We start from the raw sequence: 22,642 nt of genomic DNA, 5'->3' as shown, positions 1-22,642 counted from the left end.
TAGCATGTTTATGGAGAGGAATGAGACCCTGTCCCCGTAGATCACCCAGGCTCAGAGATCTGTACTGGTTGAAATTTGCTAAAGGGAAGCCCTTAAGAACTCAGGACTGGGCTGGAAAAGGGTCTCTCTGGGCTTATCCACACTCTTTTCAGGTACGGTCTGAACTTAGAAGCTCTGTGTCCGAGTGCTTCACCCCCCTTCTCTGAAGCAGTGTTTCCCAAACTTGGGTTTCCAGCTGTTTTTGGACTAAGAGTCCCACCATTCCTGACCATTGGTCCTGCTAGCTAGGGATAATGGGAGCTGTAGTGCAAAAACTTGGGAGACCCAAATTTGGGAAACGCTGCTCTGGAGCTTTCCCCTGTGAAAACTTGCTCTTTAAAGCTCAATAGGAGCAAACAGCAACCTGCTTAAAATCTGAATTGATGTTTGCCCTGATTGAGTGCTAAAGAGTGGGTTTTTGCAGTGAAAACTCCAAGGCAAGAAACAAAAAACCATGCTTAGACACAGAGCATTAAAGTGTGGAGCTGTGCCTGGAAAGAGCAGAGCAAAAGATAAGCGTGGATAAGCTCTCTTTCTCTCATCCTGCAATGGACTTGATCATCCTGACTTAGGAGAAGGACATTTTATGTGCCCCTCTCTCCTATTCCCTCCTGACCTCTTCCTCCTTTCACAGATCATGTCTGTTTACCAGCACGTTCCAGAGTATGCCATAGAGTACGAAACACGTAAGTTTTCTTGCTGCCAGTTTCGGGGTGTGGACGTCACGTTTGTCCCTTGAACAGTGGTTGGGGGGCAGGCCACGCCAGGCTACCTCCCTCCTTAGGCATGTGGAACAGGGAGGCTTCCAGCATGACATGGACATGTCCACACCAGGGAACCCCAAAGTGGGTTTATGTTCAGTAGTCCCACCCACATACCTAGCCTTGCTCAGGAATTTGAAAACAACAACAACAACAACCCCAAAATCAGTGGAGTTTTGAAACCGGTGGTTTAAATTGCTGTGTTTTTTTGAAGGTTCCATCCACCATCTTGAGTCAAAATGGCAACCAAGACCCCCGACCCCCCCCCCCCGCAAATGGCTCCTTAATCTCAGAAACCAAAGTAGTTTCCAAAGTGGGCAATACCACCATCTGGGGGGTGTGTACCATCCTTTTTTGGGGGGGGGGGTCCTAAAAGGCAAGGGGGTGGCAGGTGGCACAAATGATTATCAGTCTGAGAAGCTGATATCACTACATCAAATTCATCAGTTTTTTGTTGAATTAATAAAACTAAACCCTTTTATTGGATTTGGAATAAAGGTGCAATTAATTGTTACTGTTTTGAATTATTTTGTTATTAGCTTCCTTAGTGGGTCATGCAAACCACTATTCTGAATAATGCTTTGTATAAGGTAGGGGGAATCAGGGATGTGTTTATGCAGGGGGTGGTGGCCAAAAGAGTTTGCGAACCACTGTCTTAAGAAGTGTGCAAATGCATAGCAGATAAGCAAACAAGTTTCCAAAATATATAGGAGATTAAGTTTATTTAAAACATTGATAGACACACCCCATGCCTTTCTATTTTAAACAATCCAAGGCAGCTTACACCATTTTAGAATTAAAATACCAACATTAAAAACCTGAACAATTGAGGGGGCGGAGGAAACAAGAATAGGTCAAAATTTGCATACATTTTGGCGGTGTAAAAATGAAACAAAACCCAGACACTCAAGCAGCCAAATGCTTGTCTGATGGAAGACAAGTGAGGGTCTCGGCTGCCCGGAATTTGTTGCCTGCGTTGCTCTCCATCTAACGGGATATTGCTGGACTCCAAATCCCATTAGCTCATGGGGCCAGTGTGACTGACCGCTGGGGATTATGGGAGTTGGAGTACACCCTTGTTCCCACTTGATGCACTCAGAGGGGCTGTGAGCGGCAGGTTGACTCCATGACTCCATGACCAACCTCTGTTTTGGCTTCTCAGATCAAGAGGGAACTGCCACCGAGCAGCAACCGCCACTCCAGCAGAAGCCCTCCGTCTTCGAGAAAGTCTCCAATGCCTTGTCCAGAGTTTTCTCCCGAACGTCCGCTGGCAGCCTGACCCACCCCAGTACGTCCCAAGAGAAAGTCCCCAGCAACCAGGCCATGACCGAACCCAGTACATCCCAAGAGAAAGTCCCTGGCGACCAGGCCTGATGACCAAACTCCTACTCCTACTCCTCCTCTACCTTTATACAGCTGAGAGAATAAATATTTTCTTCAGAAACGGAGTAGCCCCTGACTTTACTTGCAGGGGGCACAGTAGAGAAATGGAGCCGCCCGACCCCTTCTTGAAGGGAGGGGGAGCTCGTCTGGCTTCTGTGCTACATGCAGAGAAAATGGGGGCCAGAGGAGAAGTTGGTGGTTGCAGATAGGGGAAGCCCTATCTGTTGCATCTGACCCACAGCCAGAGCTTCCGCGCCTGTTTTGAAGCAGGCACAACCTCTGGGAAGGAAAGTTGTCCCACATGGAGGAGGAGAATAATAAAAATAGGACGACAAGCCACTAGTAGGTGCCAGGCAAGCTGCAATTCCTACATTGTAGGGGGCTGGATTGGATGACCCCCCAGAGCCCTTCCAACCCTATAGATCTAGGATTCTATGAATTCTGTGGACAAGGCCGACGCTTATCCATCTGTTTGGGGCAAGCCGGGCCAAAGTGGGGTATGTGCCAAAGAAAATGCTGAACAAAAGGGGGTCTCACAGGGAAAGTAGGAGACAAAGGTGGATCTGAACAGCTGGCAGCCCTCTGATTCCTGGCCCCAATCCAGGTTTTCCTGTGCCATTCTCCCCATTCCCCAGCTTGCCCTTGGAATCCCAGAGGGTGCCCCTTCCTGAGCTCCCCCATTCTGTGCTTGTGACAAATAGGGGCCAGGGAAGTTGCAGTCAACAGGTATTGGAGGTGCTGGTGGGGGGGTAGCCCTCCTTTTGGCATGTTCTGTTCTCTTCCTGAGCTGAGACCTCCTTGTGGGATTCCCACTTCAGAGCTCGCCATGGGGCCCCCATAACTCTCTCTGCCGTTCTAAGTCTCTAGATAGGAGAATTAAGCCAGCAAGAGGTTGCCACGTCACCCTCGGCCCAAAGGAGACAACAGTCGTAAAAGGGGAGATAGATATATATTTCTGCTTTCCAAGGCTTCCCCCTCAGGTAGGCCTGGGACCTTTACGTTGCCGGCCAAACAACCAGCCGGGCAGCAGAGGCCTTCTTCTGCGGCTCCGGGCTGAGCCAGCCTGGCTCTGCTGGCATTTCTGCTGGATGGCATGGAGGGCTTCTGAGGCAGCAATCTCAACAGCAGCGTTGGGGTCACGGCAGAGAGGGCGGAGGGCTGTGGGGAGACAGAAGAGGCAGGGCAGTGGGGTAGGGCCACAGTCTCCCTCCTGGGGTGGGGAGGGGATCTTCAGGGCCTGCTTTTGACCCCTCGACAGACCCCTCCTTCACAGTCCTGTTTCACTAACGCCACTGCCCCGCTTTGTTCCTTTTAAGACCTGAAATGGATAGGAAGGACCTCCAATGGTGACCCAGAATCTTGTCCTAACAGCAGCCTGTGCGAAACCAGCACTCAGGACCCTGGGACAAGAGCAGCACACTCCCTGTGGTTTCCAGCAACCAACATTTGGAAGAATTGCTGCTTCTGACCGTGGAGGCAGAGCATAACTTGATAGCCCTCTCTCCCTCCATGAATCTGTCTAACCCCTTTTCAAGCTGTCCAAGTTGCTGGCCATCCCTGGCTCCAGTGGGACGGAGTTCCATAGGAACACGAGAAGATTATGCTGAGTGAGGCAAAGGGCCCATCTAGTCCAGCATCCTCTTCTCACAGGGGCCAAATGTGCCTAAGAACCAAGGAACCTAGGTAGGGTCTCTCTTGGTATAGAGGTTTCATGAGAATGATCAGGAGAACCTGGCTGCTGGGTCAGGCCAAAGAGCCTGGGCAGCCAACCAGATGCCCCCAAGGGAAGCCCACAAGCCCTCTTGTGATTCCCAGAAGCTGGTTCCCTCCAGAGACATCTCCATGGTTACGCTGCCATTGTGGCTAGCATCCATCATTGGCTTTCTCTCCCTCCAAACCCCCCCCAAAAACCTCCACTTCTCCTAGCTTTGGTGCTGGCAATTGTTGTCAGAAAACAGGGGTCCACTTAGAGCCAAGACCCCTTACCTCTGAGGCACTTTGTGAAAGGATGCTAGGTTCCTCGCGTATCACAGCCTCAGCATCCCCAAACTCTCCCAGTCATTTTTCACTCTGTATGCTGAAGGCTGGATGTTCCAGAGTTGCATCGAGAGATAGGCTTCAGTTTGCCATTCCCGCCCATGGGATACATCCGGTGGCAACACTCACCTACCAGGAGCCGGTCCAGATCCAGCTGTTGGAGGCGCTGAGCGTCCGCTGTCTTCACAAGGATTCCTTGCAGGAATAAATGGGATGTCTGGGTCTCAATCCGGGGCAGGGCTGCCAACTCCAGGCCTCCCTCTCATGGACCTCCTCCTGCCATCCCTGTTGCTATGGGTGGGGGAAGGATAACCCACCCCGCCCCACTGCCTCTAGCCTCTCCTCCAAAGAGAGAGGGGGCCATTGGTCTCCGCCTTCCTCACGTGCAGACACACACCGGCCAGCTTGCAGGCTGCGATCTGAACTCCTTCCCAGGTACAACACAGGTACTGGGGCACATCAGCCAGGATGGCCCCCAAGAGCGCTGGATTCGTCTTAGCCTAGGAGAAATCGGGGGGAGGCCACATCAGGTCACTGCCCAGCAGGTCCATTGTCAAAGAATAACAGAACTGTAGAGTTGGAAGGTATCCTAAGGGCCATCTATTCCAATCCCCTGCAATGCAGGAATCAAAGCTCAAGAATCCCTGGCAGATGGGCCATCCAAACTCTTGTTTGGAAACCTCCAGTGAAGGAGAGTCCACCACTTTCCAAGGTCGTGGAATTGTAGAATTGGCAGGGACCCCAAGGGTTAAGAGTCCAACCCCCTGCAGTGAAGGGATCACGGCTAACAGACCCTTGCAATGCAGCAATCAGGAATATCTGCCCCCATTTGTTTCTTGGAAGGGTAGACTTCTGCAGGTGCATTTCTCCATAACTCTCCTTATCACAAAAAAGGTCTGAACTGTTGGAGAAGTGTGACAGGGCTGCAAATTGGCTGCGATGGCGGAAGCATGAATTTGCCGGGATGTGACTGAATCCTACTCCAAAACAGAGATGGCCTAGATGCACCCTTAATTCTCTTGAAGCAAAAGAAGCAGTAAGTTTGGAGGCACCTAAGGTAGAAAAGAGCAGGGACTGGTGGCACTTTCCTTCCAGTTAAAAGAGTTTGACCTCCCTATCCCTCCTTCTCCCTCCCTCTCTCTCTCTCTCTCTCTCTCTCTCTCTCTCTCTCTCTCTGCTTTGGAAAGGGTTCTAGTTTCACTCTGCCTTTGCTCTAACACAGACACCCCCAAACTTGGCCCTCCAAATGTTTTGGGACTACAACTCCCATCATCCCTATCTAACAGGACCAGTGGTCAGGGATGATGGGAATTGTAGTCCCAAAAAACATCTGGAGGGCTGAGTTTGGGTGCCTGCTCTAACGCTTGTAGGAAGGCAACAAGATTAAACAAATGAAAAAATGTTTTCACCTGGCACCTAAATATTAGATTCAAGGATGCCCAGTTGGGTCTCCCTGGGGACAGCATCCCAAAGGCACTCTAAGTTTCTGGTTCTCATGGTTTAGGGTGAACAGAGAGAAGAGCAGGAGAGGAAGACCAGCACGAGAGGAAGGCCCCAGAGAGAAAGGCATTCCTGGTTGCCAGGAGGCAGCTGAGAGAAGGTTTCCTGGCAATGGTGGCAAGAGGTGGCGCCCAGTCCCAGCTTACAGGCTCACTCACCAGCTGTCGGCACACTTTGCCCATCAGGTGGATGTGACGTGCACCAGAGACATCTGCCAGCAGCTGCCCAGCCTCCATGTCCCCTATGAGATCTTGCAGGCCCATGAAGGGGGCACATGATGTGAAGGCAATGGAACAGGCCTGGTGGAAGAGACGGGGAGGGTCACACTCTGTCCAGCCCCACCTGGCATAGACTGGGGAAGGAGGGGTGGGGAGGACTTGGTAATTCTAGCTGATTGGGTGCAGAATTACAATTTCATAGAACTGTAAAGTTGGAAGGGACCCCCCAAAGGCCATCTAGCCCCAACATCCCACAATGCAGGAATCACAGCTAAATAACTACTGCTGAACGGCTCTTAAACGTCTGGAAGTCCTCCCTAATGTTTAGTTGGAACAGGGTCGTAAATGTAATTTAAAGCAACATAAACAACAATAGCAGCTGGTCTGTCATTTCTCAGAGGCAGTGACGCTTCTGAATACCAGTTTCTGGAAATGGCAGAAGGGGAGAATTGCTTGCATCTGGTCAGCCACTATGAGAACAGGATGCTGGACAAGATGGGGCATTGGTCTGACCCAGCAGGGATCTAATGATGTTGTTATGTTGACCCCTGGTCTTTTGACAGCTGACTGGTTTCATGGTGCACAGGTAGTGTCTGGGAGCAGGAGACTCAAGGAGAGGGATGTGGGTATGATGCCGTACCTTGGCCACAGTAGGGCTGGGTTCCCTGAAGTGCAGCAGGAGGGCTGTCAAAGACCTGCCCACCTCTTTGGCAAAGGACTTGGCCTCCTCCGGCTGAGTTGCCCTGGCCAGCTGGCCCAAGAGCTCAAAGGCTGCTTCGCGGAGGGAATCATCCACCTACAGCAGGAAGGGATAGGAGTGGGGAATGAGAAAATCTGATGAAAGAGGGAAATGTCACCACTTGCTAGGACCCAGCGGGACACAGGGAAGCACCCATACTTTCCAAGTGTCTCAATTTTCCAGGGACAGTCTCAGAATTACCAGTCGCTGGGAAGCACTCGGCAAGGAAAATGGACCCTCCCCTTCCTGGGTTTCCAGAAGGTCAGAAACAGGACTCTGGGCTAGGAGAGCCTTTGCTTTGACTTTGATCAGGAAGAAAGGGCCAACTCACGTGCCAGAGGTGCCCACGGGCCTGGCCGGCTATGGCCTGGAGAGCACGAACTCTGTGCCGTCTCTCGATACATCCCCACAGCTTGCCCAGGGCACACAGGCTCTCACAGGCCACTTCGGGGCTGGCGTCGTTGGCTGCAGCCTGGAGCAGAGTCACCAGCAAAGACTCCTGGTGCTTCTTCGCCTACAGAGAAAATCCCACAGCCCTCAGTGGCTGGGATTCCCCTACGCCTACAGAGTCTCCCCCGCCCAGGAAACCAGCCTGGATTGGATAGAGGGGCCTGATCTAGTGGCAGCAAACCATTTGCCAGGGGGCTTCAGGACAATATGCAGAGCTCCCACCCCACCCAGCTGCACTTCTCACTTCTTTTCCTTTCCCCCTCTCCATTGCCTCCTCTTTCCTTCAGTCACACCAGTCACACCCACAGCAGTGTGGTGTAGCGGTTAGAGTGTTGGACTAGGACCTGAGAGAGACCAGGGTTCATTTCCCACCCACCCTAAAAAATCTAGAGTTCCTTGCAAGACATCAGTTGCTTCCTGAGCTATGATAAGCTGATTTGAGCTGCTGCGCAGCTAAAGTTTTGGCTCTCTCTCTCTCTCTCTTCTCTCTCTCTCTCTCTCTCTCTCTCTCTCTCACACACACACACACACACACACACAGCCCTGCTCTTCATCACCTGCCAAGGTCCCGTTTGGAACCCCTTGAACTACCTCATGGGGGGCTTCTGTTGCCACGTTCCCCAGGCCTCGGAGTGCCAGGGCTCGCAGGGTGGTGCTGCCATCCTGGGAGCTGGCCAGCATCTCTTGCAGAAGGAGGTTGAGCATCTCTGGCGTGTGAAGCAAAGAGTGGCCTGGGATCTGAGCCAAGCAAAGGAACCATCAGTAAACTCCTGCACTAATCTTCCCAACACCCACAACATGAAAACGTGGAAAGTCCTTAGGGAGATGCTTATACAATAGCAGTAAATACAATACCTCCATGCAGAAGACCAGGCTGAGGTCTCTGTAGGCTGTTCTGGAGGAACTGAGATGGGGCAGGAGGTGACGCAGGAGGTCATCGATGAGGGGATTCTGTGAGCACGCCATGGACCTGAGGGGCAGGGGGAGAAAAGGAACGATCAGAACATAGAAGAGCCTGCTGGATCAGGACAATGGCCCAGTGGCGTAACGTGGGTTGCCAGCTCCTGGGGCTGCGTGGAGCACTGTAGGGAAGGCAGGAAATGGACAGAGTATGCATGAATATTCAACTGTCTAACGGTGTCCGTGTCACCCAGGAGATCACAGTGATAAGAAGAGTTGTTCCTTTGTCTGGAGAGGTCACTTCCTGGTTTGCATGGAGAAGCCATTTTCAACAAAGCCCAGCGGCATAAATGACATGTCATGTGATTGATTATGCAGGGCGGGGCTTACCTGCCCCCCCCCCAATATTGTAATCAAGTTGATACCGATAGTTAACAGAACAGGACACTTCAAACAATGGCAAAAAGATATATTTAAGTTTGTCTGGCAGGGAAAGAAACCTAGGATTAAATATAAATTGTTAACAGAGGCAAACAAAAGAGGTAGATTTGCCCTAGAAGACTTAAAATTATATTATGAAGCGTCCTGTATCTGTTGGCTTAAAGAATGGATGAGTTTAAAGAACCCAGATATCTTAGATCTGGAAGGTTATGATAACAGATTTGGGTGGCATGCATATTTGTGGCATGGGAAAACGAAGGAACATAAGGGTTTCGTTATTCATATTGTTAGAAAATCATTATATTCTATATGGGAAAAGTATAGGAATCTATTAGAAAATAAGACCCTGTGGTGAATATGACCACTAGAAGCATCCTCAGTGAAAAAAATTAAATATGGAAAAAGAATGGATAACATATAGAGAGTTGTTGGTGGAGGAGGGAAATCAGTTGAAATTGAAGAAATATGAGAATATAAGACATTTACTTACTGATTGGCTCCAATACCACCAACTAACTGATATTTTTAAAATGGATAAAGGAGTGGGATTTAGGAATGAATTATCAAGATTACATAAAGATCTGTTGGAAAATAATGCAAAGGTTCTGTCAAAAGTATACAAAATGTTGCTGGAATGGGAGACAAAAGACAGAAGTAAAATCAGTAATGATACATTGGGCAAAAGATGTGGGTCATAATATACAGTTTGATTCATGGGAAAAGTTATGGAAAGTGGATTTACTATTTACCGCTTGCTGTTCGTTAAAAGAGAACTATATGAAAATGATGTACCAATGGTACCTAACTCCTACAAGACTTGCAAAAATGTATTAAAAATGTCAAATTTATGCTGGAAATGTAAAGAGAATGAGGTGGACCTATAAGTCAGTAAAAGCCTTCTGGGAAATGATTTACAATGAGCTAATTTTTTTTTATAAAAAAAATAACGTTTGTTAAAAAACCTATTAGGCATAATAGGAGAAGAGATTCTGAAGGAGAAAAAGATCCTATTTATGTATTCGACAACAGCAGCAAGAATGTTATATGCCCAGGGTATTTGATAAAGAAGTATTGAAAAAGGAGACTTAATAGATTGGATAAAAGTATTTAGTCGCAGAAAAGAGAAGAGCTAAATATTGGAAACCAGGGAGAGGAGTGGGGGGAAGTCTGGGGGTCGGAAGAACCCCTGTAAAGATATGTAATTTGTTATGGATGAATGCAAATAATATTGTATGCTAAAAAATTTCTAAAATAAAATATGTATTTTATTCAAGTTGCACCCCTGACCCCGTAGTCAGCCAGAGGCCTATTGGAACCCACAGGTAGGACCTGAGCACAAGAATCACCTGGCTAAGAGGGCGACACCCTTCAGGTAACTGCCCGGCTGCATCAGGAAGCTCCAGGTGTCTCCTGAGACATCCATCTCCCCAGCCGATTCCGGGAGAGCTCTGCTGAGGACAGCCTGCAGCACCAGCACAGCCTGCCTGGGAGACAAAACCAAAGACTCCTTTCCCCAGTCAGTTTGGAGCCAGGCAGAGCCCCTGCCCCCCCTTATTTGTTTATTTAATCTCGTAAAATTTACATGCCGCTTGATTGTTAAAAAGAGAAAAAAAGAAACCTCAAAGCATTTTGCAAAAAAGATAAAACAACAAAATTATCACAACTCACAAGAACTATTTAACGCTTTTGAAAAGTTAGGTAAAGGTAAAGGTACCCCTGCCCATACGGGCCAGTCTTGACAGACTCTAAGGTTGTGCGCTCATCTCACTCTACAGTGGTGCCTCGCAAGACGAAAAGAATCCGTTCTGTGATTCTCTTCGTCTAGCGGTTTTTTCGTCTTGCGAAGCAAGCCCATTGACGGATTAGCGGATTAGCGCTATTAGCGGCTTATCTGCTGATCGGATCAGCTGATAAGCGGCTTAGCGGCTTAGAAAAAGGGGGGGAAGGGGAAAAAAACAGCAGGAACTCACAAGACATTGTCGTCTTGCGAAGCAAGCCCATAGGAAATTCGCTTTGCGAAGCACCTCCAAAACGGAAAACTCTTTCGTCTAGCAAGTTTTCCGTCTTGCGAGGCATTCGTCTTGCGGGGCACCACTGTATAGGCCGGGAGCCAGCGCTGTCCGCAGACACTTCCGGGTCACGTGGCCAGCGTGACAAGCTGCATCTGGCGAGCCAGCATAGCACACGGAAGCGCCGTTTACCTTCCCGCTAGTAAGCGGTCCCTATTTATCTACTTGCACCCGGTGGTGCTTTCGAACTGCTAGGTTGGCAGGCGCTGGGACCGAGTGACGGGAGCGCACCCTGCCGCGGGGATTTGAACCGCCAGCCATGCGATCGGCAAGTCCTAGGCGCTGTGGTTTTACCCACAGCGCCACCCGCGTCCCGTTTTGAAAAGTTAAAACGGACTAAAAAGAGAATAAAACTCGCATTGACTTTCTGAACGTCTAGTTAGGCTTGTCTGAACAAGAGTGGTTTGAAAAGATTGCCCTGAAGAAGGCACCTGCCTGGTGTCAAGAGGCAGGGAGTTCCAAGGTGTAAATGCTGCCACACTAAAAGACGGAGTCCTTACAAACACAGAAGAAGCACCCGTTGCAGTGCTAGTTCCGCAGACTGAAGCGTTTGATTGGGCAGAAGTGGGGTAAGGCAATGTTGCAGGTAAACTGCTCCCAAGTGGTTAAGGGCTTTCTATGCTTCTAGGAACACCTTGAACTTGGCCCAGCGGCAGACTGGCAACCAGTGCAGCTCTTTGAGCAGAGGTGTTGCATTTCAGCAAGGCTCTGTTCCTGTCAGCAATCGCGCTGCAGCATTCTTAACTTACAGCAGCTTCTGGGGGAAATACACAGGAAGTCCCACAAAGAGTGCACTTGTGGGGAAGGGCAGCAGAAAGAGACGCCACCTGGGACTGACGGAGGATGGGCATTACCTGCGGGGCTCCAGCGGCACCATTCTGCTGCTTGCCACCCTTTGCAGAGAAGAAGGGTCGGGCGTCTCTGATTTCAGGTCCGTGCTGCTGAGTTGGCACAAGAGAGCGTGGCACAGCTTTGAGAGCAGCGGGAGCTGGCTGGTGCAGTCCTCCAGAGCCAGGACTCCCTCCCGGAGGGACACAAGAGCCTGGACCAGGGTTATTTATTTATTTATTTATTTAAGTAATGCAAAAACTTTTTAAATAAAACTTTATTTTTTTATTTCTGATTTCACACAATTTCTTTCTTTTTTCCCCCCCTTCTTTTTTGAGTTTTATTTATTTATTAACGTTCTTATGTTACATCGGTAAACATTATCATATTACATCACAAGGCTTATTATAATATAATTTTCAGCAGGTATACAAAATTTTATATACCTAAAGAAAAGAAACAAGGACAAAAAACTATTCCAAAATCATATATGTACCAACACTTTGGACTTCCTGTCTATCCCGTTATATATTCCTTTTCCACAAATGAATGTACTCTTATTATTGTATATTTCTCTACATTTTATCTAGTACATTCCTATATCAATATGTACCCTTGGTATCATTTCTCAACTCAATCTCTCTCCAGCGTCAATGGGTGGATTGATGATTGACGCAATTTCATGCCATGACCCGGAGCCCAACCCCCGAGCCCACAGAGAGTTGCCTGTATTCAAATTAGAATTTCCATTTTAAAGGATATTTGCAAAACCATATTGAAAAATCAGAACTCCTATTAGAATAAACAAGTTCCATTTTAAATACTGGAATACTAAATAAGATGGATAACAATGTGTAATAGAAAAAGAAGCATGAAATTAGGTTAAAGGTGTGTGAAAGAAAGCAATAGAAGTGGAAAGAAATTGCAATTGAGTAGATTGGAAGTCTAACACAAAGGTGGGGTGAGGGGTGGTGGATGGTGATAGGAAAAGGAATTATCTGTGGGATTGAGTGTAGGCATGTTTGAACATTTTTAAGGATTGCATGAAATGTATGTTTGTATGTATGTTCACAATATGTGTGTATTAATGTTGAATTATTTTAACAATAAAAACTTTTTGAAATTTTTAAAAAAAGAATTTCCATTTCAATGCACATTCAACAATTATGCTAGGCAGAGCCCTCACCATGACGTAGCTGGGGGTGCCCCTTCCTTCCCCTCTCACCACGCTGAGCAGATGCCTCAGGACAGGTTCGCTGTTATCCTTGTACGTTGCTACAGCCACCAAGAGCTCCATCCTTGCCCTGGGGAATGGCACAGATGGTCAGCAGACTCGGAGAAAGAGCGCCGCTCTGCAGGAATGGCGCCAAGGGTTGGGTTTCCAGTACAGATGCCCACAAAATACTGTGTAGAGGTGCCCCCTGTTGTGAGTACCATCCCTGGACTAGATTTGGGGTACTTTGTCCCATCCGTATATTTGAGGGCTTTGTTTGAAAGAAACTCGGAGCGTTGTAATTAGCCTCAGATAGTTTTAGGTAACCTCAAGGAGTTTTGGATGGCTTCAGCGGGATTTCAAAGGGGCTTTAGAAGAGCGTCAAAGGAAGGGAGGATGTTTAAAGTGCCGTCCAGTGACTCCCGGAATCCTTATCTGGCTGAGATATGAGCTTGTTTTCCGGGAGTGTATCTTTTCCCCTTATTATTTTTAAAAGCTGTGGCGCTGTGGGTCAAACCACAGAGCCTAGGACTTGCCGATCAGAAGGTCGGCGGTTCAAATCCCTGCGACGGGGTGAGCTCCCGTTGCTCGGTCCCTGCTCCTGCCAACCTAGCAGTTCGAAAGCACATCAAAGTGCAAGTAGATAAATAGGTACCGCAACCCCAGAGTCGGCCACGACTGGACCTAACGGTCAGGGGTCCCTTTACCTTTACCTTTACTCACTCTGCTGAGGCTCACAGGAGACTTGCTTCAGGCGCCATCTTCTAACCAGAAGTCCATCGCCCCCTGTTGTTTTAGGAGGAGGGCTTTTCTTGGGTGGGGGTGGCATGGGGGGCTTGGGTTCCAGTTCAAAGAGCAGAGCAAACTCCCAACGCCTGCTTCTGAGCCCTGGGAGTCTTGCACTCACCTGTCTGGGAGGAGGGCCTGCTGAAGGAGGGTGGCACAGACCGCCCTGCAGTGGGGCTCCGTCAGCACACAGACGGCCTGGGCCAGGCAATGGCGCTGAGTTGCATCCTCTGATTGCTGCACATAGGAGCAAATGACAGCCACTAGGTCGGGGATCTAGAAAGGACAAGGTTGCGGGGGGAGAATCTCTGTAACCCTCATATATTTTGGGTGCCATTTCTAAGAGCATAAGAGAAGCCTTCCTATGGCCAGCATCATAATAAATATTGGTTCAGGTGGGAGCAGGAATAGATATAGAGAAAGGAGGATTCCCTGGATGCCAAATCCAGGTTTGCGGCAAGTACTCTTTGGTGAGAGAACCCCAGAAGAGATCTAAAACAGGCATAGGCAAAGTCCGGCCCTCCAGATGTTTGGGACTACAAATCCCATCATCCCTGAGCACTGGTCCTGTTAGCTAAGGATGATGGGAATTGTAGTCCCAAACATCTAGAGGGCCGGACTTTGCCTCTGCCTGATCGAAAATCACAAAACATGCAGCAAAGCAAAGCATGGAAATATAGGCTGTTAGATCTTTAAAAATACGTATTTCCAAGTGAGTTCCAAAATAGTCCCCTCTTCCCCCAGCATAGGAAAAGATCACACATTTAGAAAGTTAAAAATGGTTTATTTACAAACTCTCCAAAGGTCAGGTTCATGTGCTTTCCCATACATCAGTCAGGCAGGTTGCACAGGCAGTAAAACTTTGTTTACTTCCAAAGCGGTGGAAGTTCCTAAATTATCGGTATAGGAGCTCAAAAATGGCTGCAACCATAGGTATAGGAGCTCAAAAATGGCTGCAACCAGCTCAAAACCTCTTCGCAGGCTGAGCTTCTCAGGTAGAATGAAGGTGCAACAATAGGCTAGCTTACCGATTTCCTCCCAATGTAAAGTAAATGGACACAGATAAGCCTGGCAGGACAGGTTATTCTATGACATTAACCCCTTCATGTGTTAATTAGACTTTGGTATGTTGGTTATATGAGGCTGATTATCTCACAAGAACATCAGAAGGGTCTGCTAGACCCAGCATCCTTTTCTCACTGGGCTTCTGGGAAGCCCAGAAGCTGGAACTAATCACAAGAGCCCCCTCCTAAAGTGGGGTCTCATTCACCTCTTTGGTAATCCAGCTCTCAAACTGGCCTCAACAGCTGTCATAGGGAGAAAAATGATAATGAAGTGATACAGACGCCCCTGGAAAGTGATGGATTCTCCTTCACTGGAACTTTTAAAACAGAGGTTGGATGGCCATCTGTCAGGATTCTTTTGCTGTGATTCCTGCTTTGCAGGGGGTTGGACTAGATGACCCTCAGGGTCCCTTCCAACTCTATAATTGTAGGATTCTAGGAAGTGCAGGACCAAATACAGGCTTTATTTTATACATTTATTTTATACATTTTCGTGCAACAAAATCTGAAAGCCCTTTAGGTCTAACCCAGCGTTTCCCAAACTTTTTTGGTTGATTCTATAAACTCAGTACCCCAGCACCCTACTATCCTACCCTACAGAAATCATTTTGCACCACCCACTGTGGAAGATAATAACACAAAGAAATCCAAAACGGTATTAATTGCACATTTATTCAAAATCCATTTCAAACTGTTTTGTTGAATTAATTCAACAACATCGATGAACAACCCAGCGATAGCCTGATAGCTGTTTACACCTCTAGCAGCCCCCTGCCACCCACTTGCCTCTTAGCGCCTCCCTAGGTAATCCCACTGCCCCCCCAGGGGGCGCTATCTCCCACTTTGGGAACCGCTGGTCAGGTCCCTCCCTCACCCGGCCCTTACCTTGTCCTTCAAGGCTGCCCTCTGCTCCTTCACGACCACCTCAAACCACAGGAGGACGGCCTGGTCGCAGGTGGGGCTCACAGCTCTCAGCTGCTCCAGCAAGGTGCGCAGGAAGGCCAGGATCTCTTGCGGGGGCAGAGCGCGGCTGACAACCTGAGCCGGGGCAGGAAGGTAGTGGGGAGAAAGTGCTCAGATGTGCCCCACCTTTGTTTGCCATCTCCACACCCTCTCCTTCCTTGGGCAGGTGCTGTGACCTAATTTAGGGTCATGGAGGTTCTGGGGTATTTTGGAGGGTGGGGGGCAGGGATAGTATTTTTCGCTCCATGAGACACACCTGACCATAAGACGCACCTAGTTTTTAGAGGGGGAATGCAAGGGAAAAAATTATTTAAAGGGAGTGCTGAGCAGAGCCGATATGCACCCCAGGCTCTGCTCAGCACTCCCTTTCATGAGCCGCGTGGAGCGTGTGTGCGGCGCTTACAGGCTTTTCCCCGAGGAGGGAGAAGGACAGCCCGTCACTGATGGGCTGCCCTTCTCCCTCCTTGGGGAAAAGCCCCCAAGAGCCGCACACACGCTCTGCGCGGCTCTTTAAAGGGAGAGCGGCTCTTGGGGGCTTTTCCGGGAGTTGGGGGAAGGGACTGAGGGGCTAAGCCAGAAGCTAGAACAGCAAGAGGGAGCACTGCGCAGCGATCCCTCTCGCTGTTCTGGCTTCTGGGATAGCCACGTGAAGCCTCCTCAGGGCAGCGGGATGAAGGCTCCCCCTGTCCTGAAGAGGCTTCGCGTGGCGGAGCTAGAACAGCGAAAGGGAGCACTGTGCAGCGATCCCTCTTGCTGTTCTGGCTTCTGGGATAGCTGCGCAGCCTGCATTCGCTCCATAAGATGCACACACATTTCCCCTTACTTTTTAGGAGGGAAAAAGTGCCTTATAGAGCAAAAAATATGGTACATGACAGGGTTGAAATAGTTTTGTTACTATATTTACCAAGCAGGGTGCCTGCAAGTGGATCTCTTGGGATCCTACATGGAGGTAAGAGCAAGGTAAAAGAAGGATCTCTCCCCCCCCACCTCCCAAAAGCCCCCTGCCAGAGTTTTGCCTGCCTACCTGCCCTTTTCTGGGTTTCACTGGGATGGCTGCCTGGCAGAAGATGAGGCCAGAGTATGGGGAGAGATGGATCAATCTGCCTATTGCCCTTCTCTCCATTTCTCATTTTTTCCCCAATCTTAAATGGATTTCTCCACGTTTGCAGCAATCTGCAATTTTCTTTTTTCATCCTCAGGGAAAGCCAGTGTGGTGTAGCGGTTAGAGTATCAGACTAGGCCCTGGAAGACTAGGGTTCAAATCCCCCATTTGGCCACAAAGTTCACCTGGTGTGACTTGGGGGGAGGCAGTCCCTGCCTCTCAGCCTAACCTACCGCACATGCTTGTTGTGGGGATTAAATGAGGAGGGGGTGAACCATGGATGCCACTTTGAGCTCCTTGGAGAAAAAGGTGGGATATACATGCAATAAAGAAACAAAATTTGTCAGCTTGTTAGTGCAGATATTTTCCTTTTTGGTATGCACATTTTGCCTGATACTCGGAGCTTGTAGGAAGGTAAAGAGACCTCTCCTAGACCTTGTGGTTAAAGGTTAGGGCTTGGATTTGGGACTCCTGCTCCCAGTCCTAGCTCCCAGTGCTTATCACACGAGGATGTTGGTGGGTTGATCCAGCTCTTCAAAAGGATTGCCACCTATCTGGCTTTCCCCATTGCTTTAAGGACACCACAACGGGTAGACATGGGAAAGGCGGGTGCTTTTCTCATTACTGAACCTCTTTGCTGCACCTGTTGAACTTTTGCCTTGCCTAAAAGGTGGCAACCCTTGGCTGGCACTGGCATCATCCAGGGCCCAGGTACGTGTCCCTTGCCACATGATCTGCCGCCCCAGGAGGATGAATCCTGCCTAGGGGTGCTATTCTCCGGGTCGAAACCTTCTCCCAAGCACCTGCCTCCTGAGGTCCCCTCCCTACAATACCTTCGCCAGCTGGAGAGAGGCCGTGCGCAGCTCCCGGGGGCTGCTCTCGCACCGGAGCTTACGTTGGATGCAGTGGAGCTGCCAGGCCACCAAGCGGCCCCTTGGCCTTTGGGTGCCTGCAGGAGATACCCAAGAAGGGAGATTTTGACTCAACATCAGAAAGAACTCTCTGGTGACAAGAGCCGCTTGACCATGGGATGGACGCCCTCGGAAGCTGATGGACTCTCCTTCCTTGGAGGTTTTGAAGCAGAGGTTGGGTGGTCCTCTGTCAGGGGATTCTTGAGCTGTGATTCCTGGCTTGCAGGGAGTTGATGACCCTTGGAGAACCCCTTCCAACACTATAATTCTATGCCTCCCGCACCATCCGGCATCCTGTTCTCACAGTGATCAACTAGGTTCCCTAATGGGAAGCCTGCAAATGGGATCTGGGCACAACAGCATCCTCGCTCAGTCGTGAAGCTCACTTGGGTGTGACCTTGGGGGCCAGTCACCAACTCTTAGCCTAGCCTCCCTCACAGGGCTGTTGTGAGGGTGAAATGGGGAGGAGGAGAACCATGAACGCCACCTTGAGATCTTTGGAAGATAAAGGTGGTATGTTAATTAACTGATTGATTAAATAAATAGTGAATTAGCACACTGGTCCCTGTAGTCCAATACTGCCTGCACCAACTGGCAGCAGCTCTCCAGATGAGGATGGAATGGGGAGTTCCTCCCAAGTAAGGAAGACCTACATTGCGAAAGGGGCTAGACAAGCTCACCTTGGGTGCTTAGCAAGACCCTGATGCAGTCGACGGCACCCTGCCGGATGCTGCCCAGCACGTCACAGGTGAAAGGCCCCAGCGCCCCAGCCAGGCAGCTGAATTGCTCCGGGGGGATCCGTGGCTGTGCAAAAAGAGGGGGAAAGGAAGCTGCCATATACCAGTTCAGGCCATTTGTCTGCATTGTCCACACTGACTGGCAGCTAAGACTCTGCCCCTAGGAATAAAGCAAGATTCTGGTCCTCAATATTCTGAATTAACTAGGAACCCAGGTCAGGCTTGTAAGAAGAAGCAACCTTTGCACTGGTAATTTTTTTAGGAACACAGGAAGCTGCCTTATGCTGAGTCAAACCATTGACTGATCTTGCTCAATGCTGTCTCCACTGACTGGCAGCAGTGTCTGTCCAGAGTTTCAGGCTGGAGATGTTTCCTGCCTTACCTGGAGACGCCAGGGATTGAACCTGGGACCTTGTGGATGCAAGGCAAATCTTCCACCACTCAGCTATGGCCCTTCCCCAAAATAAGATTCTAGTCCTCATGGTTTGGAATCAAGGACTGTCAAGTAGGAGCATCAAAAGCTGCCTTATATCAAGTGAGACCATTGATCCATCTGAGTATGGCCTTACTCACGGAAGCGCTGGTCTTCTGGCAATGGGCCCGAAGCAAGTGCACCCCAAGCTGCAAAGCCCGGGCACGCTCCCATTCCCGCTCCGACACCATCCAGTACCCCAGGAGCTGCGGGGGAAATGGAGGAGAGGGGGAGGGACAATCAGCCCCTGGCCTGAACCAGCCCGCCTTTGCCCCACAGAAGCCATGCTGGTTAATTGCGGGCAACGCTCTCCCTCCCAGAACACCCACAGAGTGAGTTGGAGGGTGGTGCATGTCTAGAGAATGTCCTGCTAGCAGAGCTGGATTCAAGATTGGAGGGGGGCAGTCCTCTTGGCCCTTGCAGGGTGTAGAAGTTCATCATTTCAGATGGGGCCTACTTGGTGTTGGCCCCACTATTTGTGAAACCTACTTCCAGCAAGCATTCACTCAATGCCTTTGCTTTGCTCTGAACGGAAGCTTAATGGAGAACTGGGGTGATGCAAATAAATGGGTAAATACACACAGCTCTGGCTTCTCAAGAGGTGCCACCCAGTAACATATAGAAACCACTGCCAGACTGGGGTTGCGGCTGGCACCTGAACCACTCTTGCGATAGGGCCATGCCACAGATCTGCACCAACTGTGCCAATTTAGGCAGACTTTCAGAGGCGGGAAGAACTCTGTAGGACTCTTGCTGTCAGGGGTTACTCTGACTCACTAACAGTATTTCCCTGGCCAAGTGAATTAATTACTGTTGTTATTATTGCACATGAATTTTGATGCTGCTTATTGCCAGATTAGGCCTCTAAGAATTCATCTGCAATTGAGCAGATCTAGGTGGTGGGTGGGTGGGGCCTCCCCAGCACTGTTCTGGGGAGAGAGCTGGCATGGTGTCATGTTTAGAGCAGAGCTGGATTCAAGATTGGGGGGGCGGTCCTCTTGGCCCTTGCAGGGTGTAGATGTTCATCATTTCAGATGGGGCCTACTTGGTGTTGGCCCCACTATTTGTGAAACCTACTTCCAGCAAGCATTCACTCAATGCCTTTGCTTCCGGAGGTCAAGAAAGCCCCCCAAAGTGATCTTTCCCCTTCTCAAAAGAGCTTTAGCTGATCTAATCCAACTGAGTCTCTCTATCTCCACTCAGAATGTGTTGTATTCTGCCTGAGCCTCTGTCATTTTTGATCTTTTGTTGTACGTTGCTTTGCTCTGAACGGAAGCTTAATGGAGAACTGAGGTGATGCAAATAAATGGGTAAATACACACAGCTCTGGCTTCTCAAGAGCCCCACTGTCATGGACTGGTTGGAAACAGAAGAGTAGTGGGAGAAAGCAGCTGGGGAACCCCCAAGGGAAGAAGGCCCAGAGTCAGGGGAGTGGTGGTGAGACAACGATGAGTGGTCAGAGGGAGAAGACTGGGAAGTGAAGGTGTCAGAAGCTGAAGAGGTAACAGGGTTTAGTGAGCAGGGAGAGTCTGTGGCAGAGAGAAATCCAGACTCAGAGGCAGAAGCTGAAGCGAGAGAGGAGGGAGGCCAAGAGGCAGAGAGGAGTCACAAGTGTCTCCCCCTCCTGCTGTGACCAGCTCCCCTTCCCTTTTGTCTCCTAGAACCATAAGAGGCATGAAGAGGGAAGAGGAGAAGTTAGCTTCATGCAGGCGTAGTCTCAGATTGCTTGGGGGAAATCCTGAAGAGGAGAGGACTTAGATGGTAGGGAAGAGGTGGGGATTTTCAGTCCTGGCGACTGATTTTCATCGAGTAAGACTGCTGGGAATGAACTGCTCTGCTCATTAGGCCTGACACTCCACCAAGTCTGTGGAGATCACGTTTTTGCTAATAAAGAATTATCTCCAACTTTGAACTGTGTTATTACCGACCTGTACGCTCCTATGACATCTACTTTGCCCTCCCTCTGGCCTGGGAGCAAAATGTGGGAGGAGAGGAAAAGGAGAGCAGCTGGGAGAAGACAGATTTAGCAATGAGGGTTAGAAACTTGACACAGAGGCTACCTCCCGCCCTGCTCACCTGGAAGGCCTGTTGGAACCACTGCAAATTTGCACTCTCCCTTTGCTCCACCCTCACCACCTCTTCCTCCAGCAGAGTCTCCACCAGTTCCGACAGGGATGTCAGGGCACCCGTATGCAGCGCTTGAACGCTGGAAGGCAGCGGTGCCTAGTGGTGCAGAAGGAGCAGAATGCTGTTGTTGTTTTTTATTTAACAAAATTGGTGTACCACTTGAGGGTACTAAATCCTCAAAAAGATTTATGAGGAACATTTTGCAGCCCCTGGAGTGCTCCTCTTTCAGCAGGCAATCAGCTCCCAAGCAGCCAGCCCCGTCCCAACACACATGCACACCTGGCCTGCATCCTCTGCCAGCCCCAAAGGAGGAAGAGCGAAGACGCTGCTCAGGGCCGCCTCTGCCAGCGCCTGGTTCTCCTCCCAGCTCAGCTGCTCTGGCACATGGCTGAAGGGAGAAGAGGAAGGTTGTCAGGGTTAACATCTTTCTTGACCATCCCTGAGTCTGTATTGCAGTGGGTTGGACTAGATGACCCTTGGGGTTTCCTTCCAACTTGAGAATTCTACGCGTTCCGGAGCCAAAGTGGCTGAGGGCTCCATATCTGGGTGACCCAAGGGTAGATTCCCACGCAAAAAGTTTGCCAGCTGATGCCTGCAGCAGCCAGTGGGGGGCTGCATTTGTGAGCAACCCATCCCAGAAGCCGGCAGGCCATTAACGGCAGAGAAACTAAACAGTGGAAAGAGGCTGGGTCACACCCTGTCCTGGAAAAACAAAATATTCTTTTAAGATGAACGAGGGCTGTCTGCGGTAATATGGCACTCTGTGTATGTTCAGAGGCGCTTGGGGTTTCAGAACTAAACTTGGGCTTTGAAATCAGAGCTTGAAAGTGGCTCAGATGGATGGACACCCCATAAAAGAAGGGGTGCTGGAAATGGGGTACTCACCTCAAGTGCCGGAGGGCAACCATCACTTGCTGGCGGACGGGGGATACAAGGGCGTTGAGGGGCTCTGCTTTGATAATGTCCTGGAACAAATACCGTGCAAGGGAAGTGCATGGCATGGGCAATGAACCCTTGGCCAGGAAGAAAGTCAAGACCTTGGCTTGAATCCTTCTAAAGGATACTCCCCAAAGGGTTGCTATCCTTTGGGCAGCACACATTAGGCCGTCACTCACCTTCCAGGACAGACCTGTGGGTGACCAGGGCAAGTGAAAATTTGACGTCATTCACGGCCATCTGTCAGGGGTGCTTTAGCTGAAATTCCTGCATTGCCGGGGTTGGACTGGATGACCCTTGGGGTCCCTTCCAAGTCCACAATTCTATGATTCTCCCCACCAGCAGCTCTTCAGGGCATGAGCTACTGACCACCCCCACCCAACCAGAATTAAAAAACCACACTTTATTAACCCTTCCCAATGGCTTCACCTAAGCGCAGACAAAAGCAACTCACTACGAGGAGGTCAATCAGGAGGCGTTTTTGGGGCAGGCAGAAGGTCGGGGCATCGCCTTTGCTCAGGATCGAAAGGCTGATCTCAGACACACACTGGGAGAAGCTCAGGGCCAGCTCAGCATCTGTGGCTCCCTGGGGAGGGACAGGAAAGAGGAGGAAGGAGGCTGGATCCACAAGGAAAAAGACATACATACATATATACATACATACCTTTCCTTGATGAGGTCATGGGGAAGCTCTGAATGGAGGGCAGAGTCTCATAGCCTTGCTAATAAAGACTCCTTTGTCCCGTGGAGTGTTTCATTCCGTCCATCACACCCTTGTCATCATGTACTCCCAGAACAGCGATCAAAAGGAACATATACTGGATTTATGCTTTCTCTCCTGGCTTCTAAACCCACCGCTCCCATCTCAGAAAAGGAACATGGGATATTGGAGCCCATCTGGCTCAGTATTGCTGAACCCTGATTGGCAGCAACTATCCAGGGTTTTAGACAGGTGACAGCCCTGCC

General features: G+C 49.7%; 2 protein-coding genes across 2 annotated transcripts in view; one reads left to right on the top strand and one right to left on the bottom strand.

The window, feature by feature from the left end:
- FSIP2 (fibrous sheath interacting protein 2) overlaps positions 1-2,244 on the top strand; it is a 43,386-nt gene extending 41,142 nt beyond the window's left edge. The window contains exons 21-22 of the mRNA XM_082201331.1: positions 674-725; positions 1,963-2,244. Coding sequence (XP_082057457.1) covers positions 674-725; positions 1,963-2,174 — 264 coding nt within the window. The 3' untranslated portion in view covers positions 2,175-2,244. The remainder of the gene's footprint in view (positions 1-673; positions 726-1,962) is intronic.
- A 131-nt stretch (positions 2,245-2,375) lies between these two features.
- The window catches only part of LOC309520153 (maestro heat-like repeat-containing protein family member 2A), a 42,961-nt gene continuing 22,694 nt past the window's right edge, over positions 2,376-22,642 (bottom strand). Inside the window, 20 exon segments of the mRNA XM_082201624.1 lie at positions 2,376-3,341; positions 4,354-4,415; positions 4,618-4,720; positions 5,879-6,019; positions 6,579-6,734; positions 7,009-7,191; positions 7,719-7,865; positions 7,983-8,097; positions 9,815-9,952; positions 11,392-11,579; positions 12,552-12,669; positions 13,486-13,640; positions 15,314-15,466; positions 17,327-17,442; positions 18,085-18,208; positions 18,715-18,819; positions 20,690-20,836; positions 21,020-21,128; positions 21,626-21,705; positions 22,131-22,262. Coding sequence (XP_082057750.1) covers positions 3,084-3,341; positions 4,354-4,415; positions 4,618-4,720; positions 5,879-6,019; positions 6,579-6,734; positions 7,009-7,191; positions 7,719-7,865; positions 7,983-8,097; positions 9,815-9,952; positions 11,392-11,579; positions 12,552-12,669; positions 13,486-13,640; positions 15,314-15,466; positions 17,327-17,442; positions 18,085-18,208; positions 18,715-18,819; positions 20,690-20,836; positions 21,020-21,128; positions 21,626-21,705; positions 22,131-22,262 — 2,730 coding nt within the window. The 3' untranslated portion in view covers positions 2,376-3,083.

The sequence above is a fragment of the Podarcis vaucheri genome, assembly GCF_965113315.1.
Source record: "Podarcis vaucheri genome assembly, chromosome: 15".
In the NCBI taxonomy this organism is placed as follows: Eukaryota; Metazoa; Chordata; class Lepidosauria; order Squamata; family Lacertidae; genus Podarcis; species Podarcis vaucheri.
This window is presented reverse-complemented; position numbering and strand designations above follow the sequence as displayed.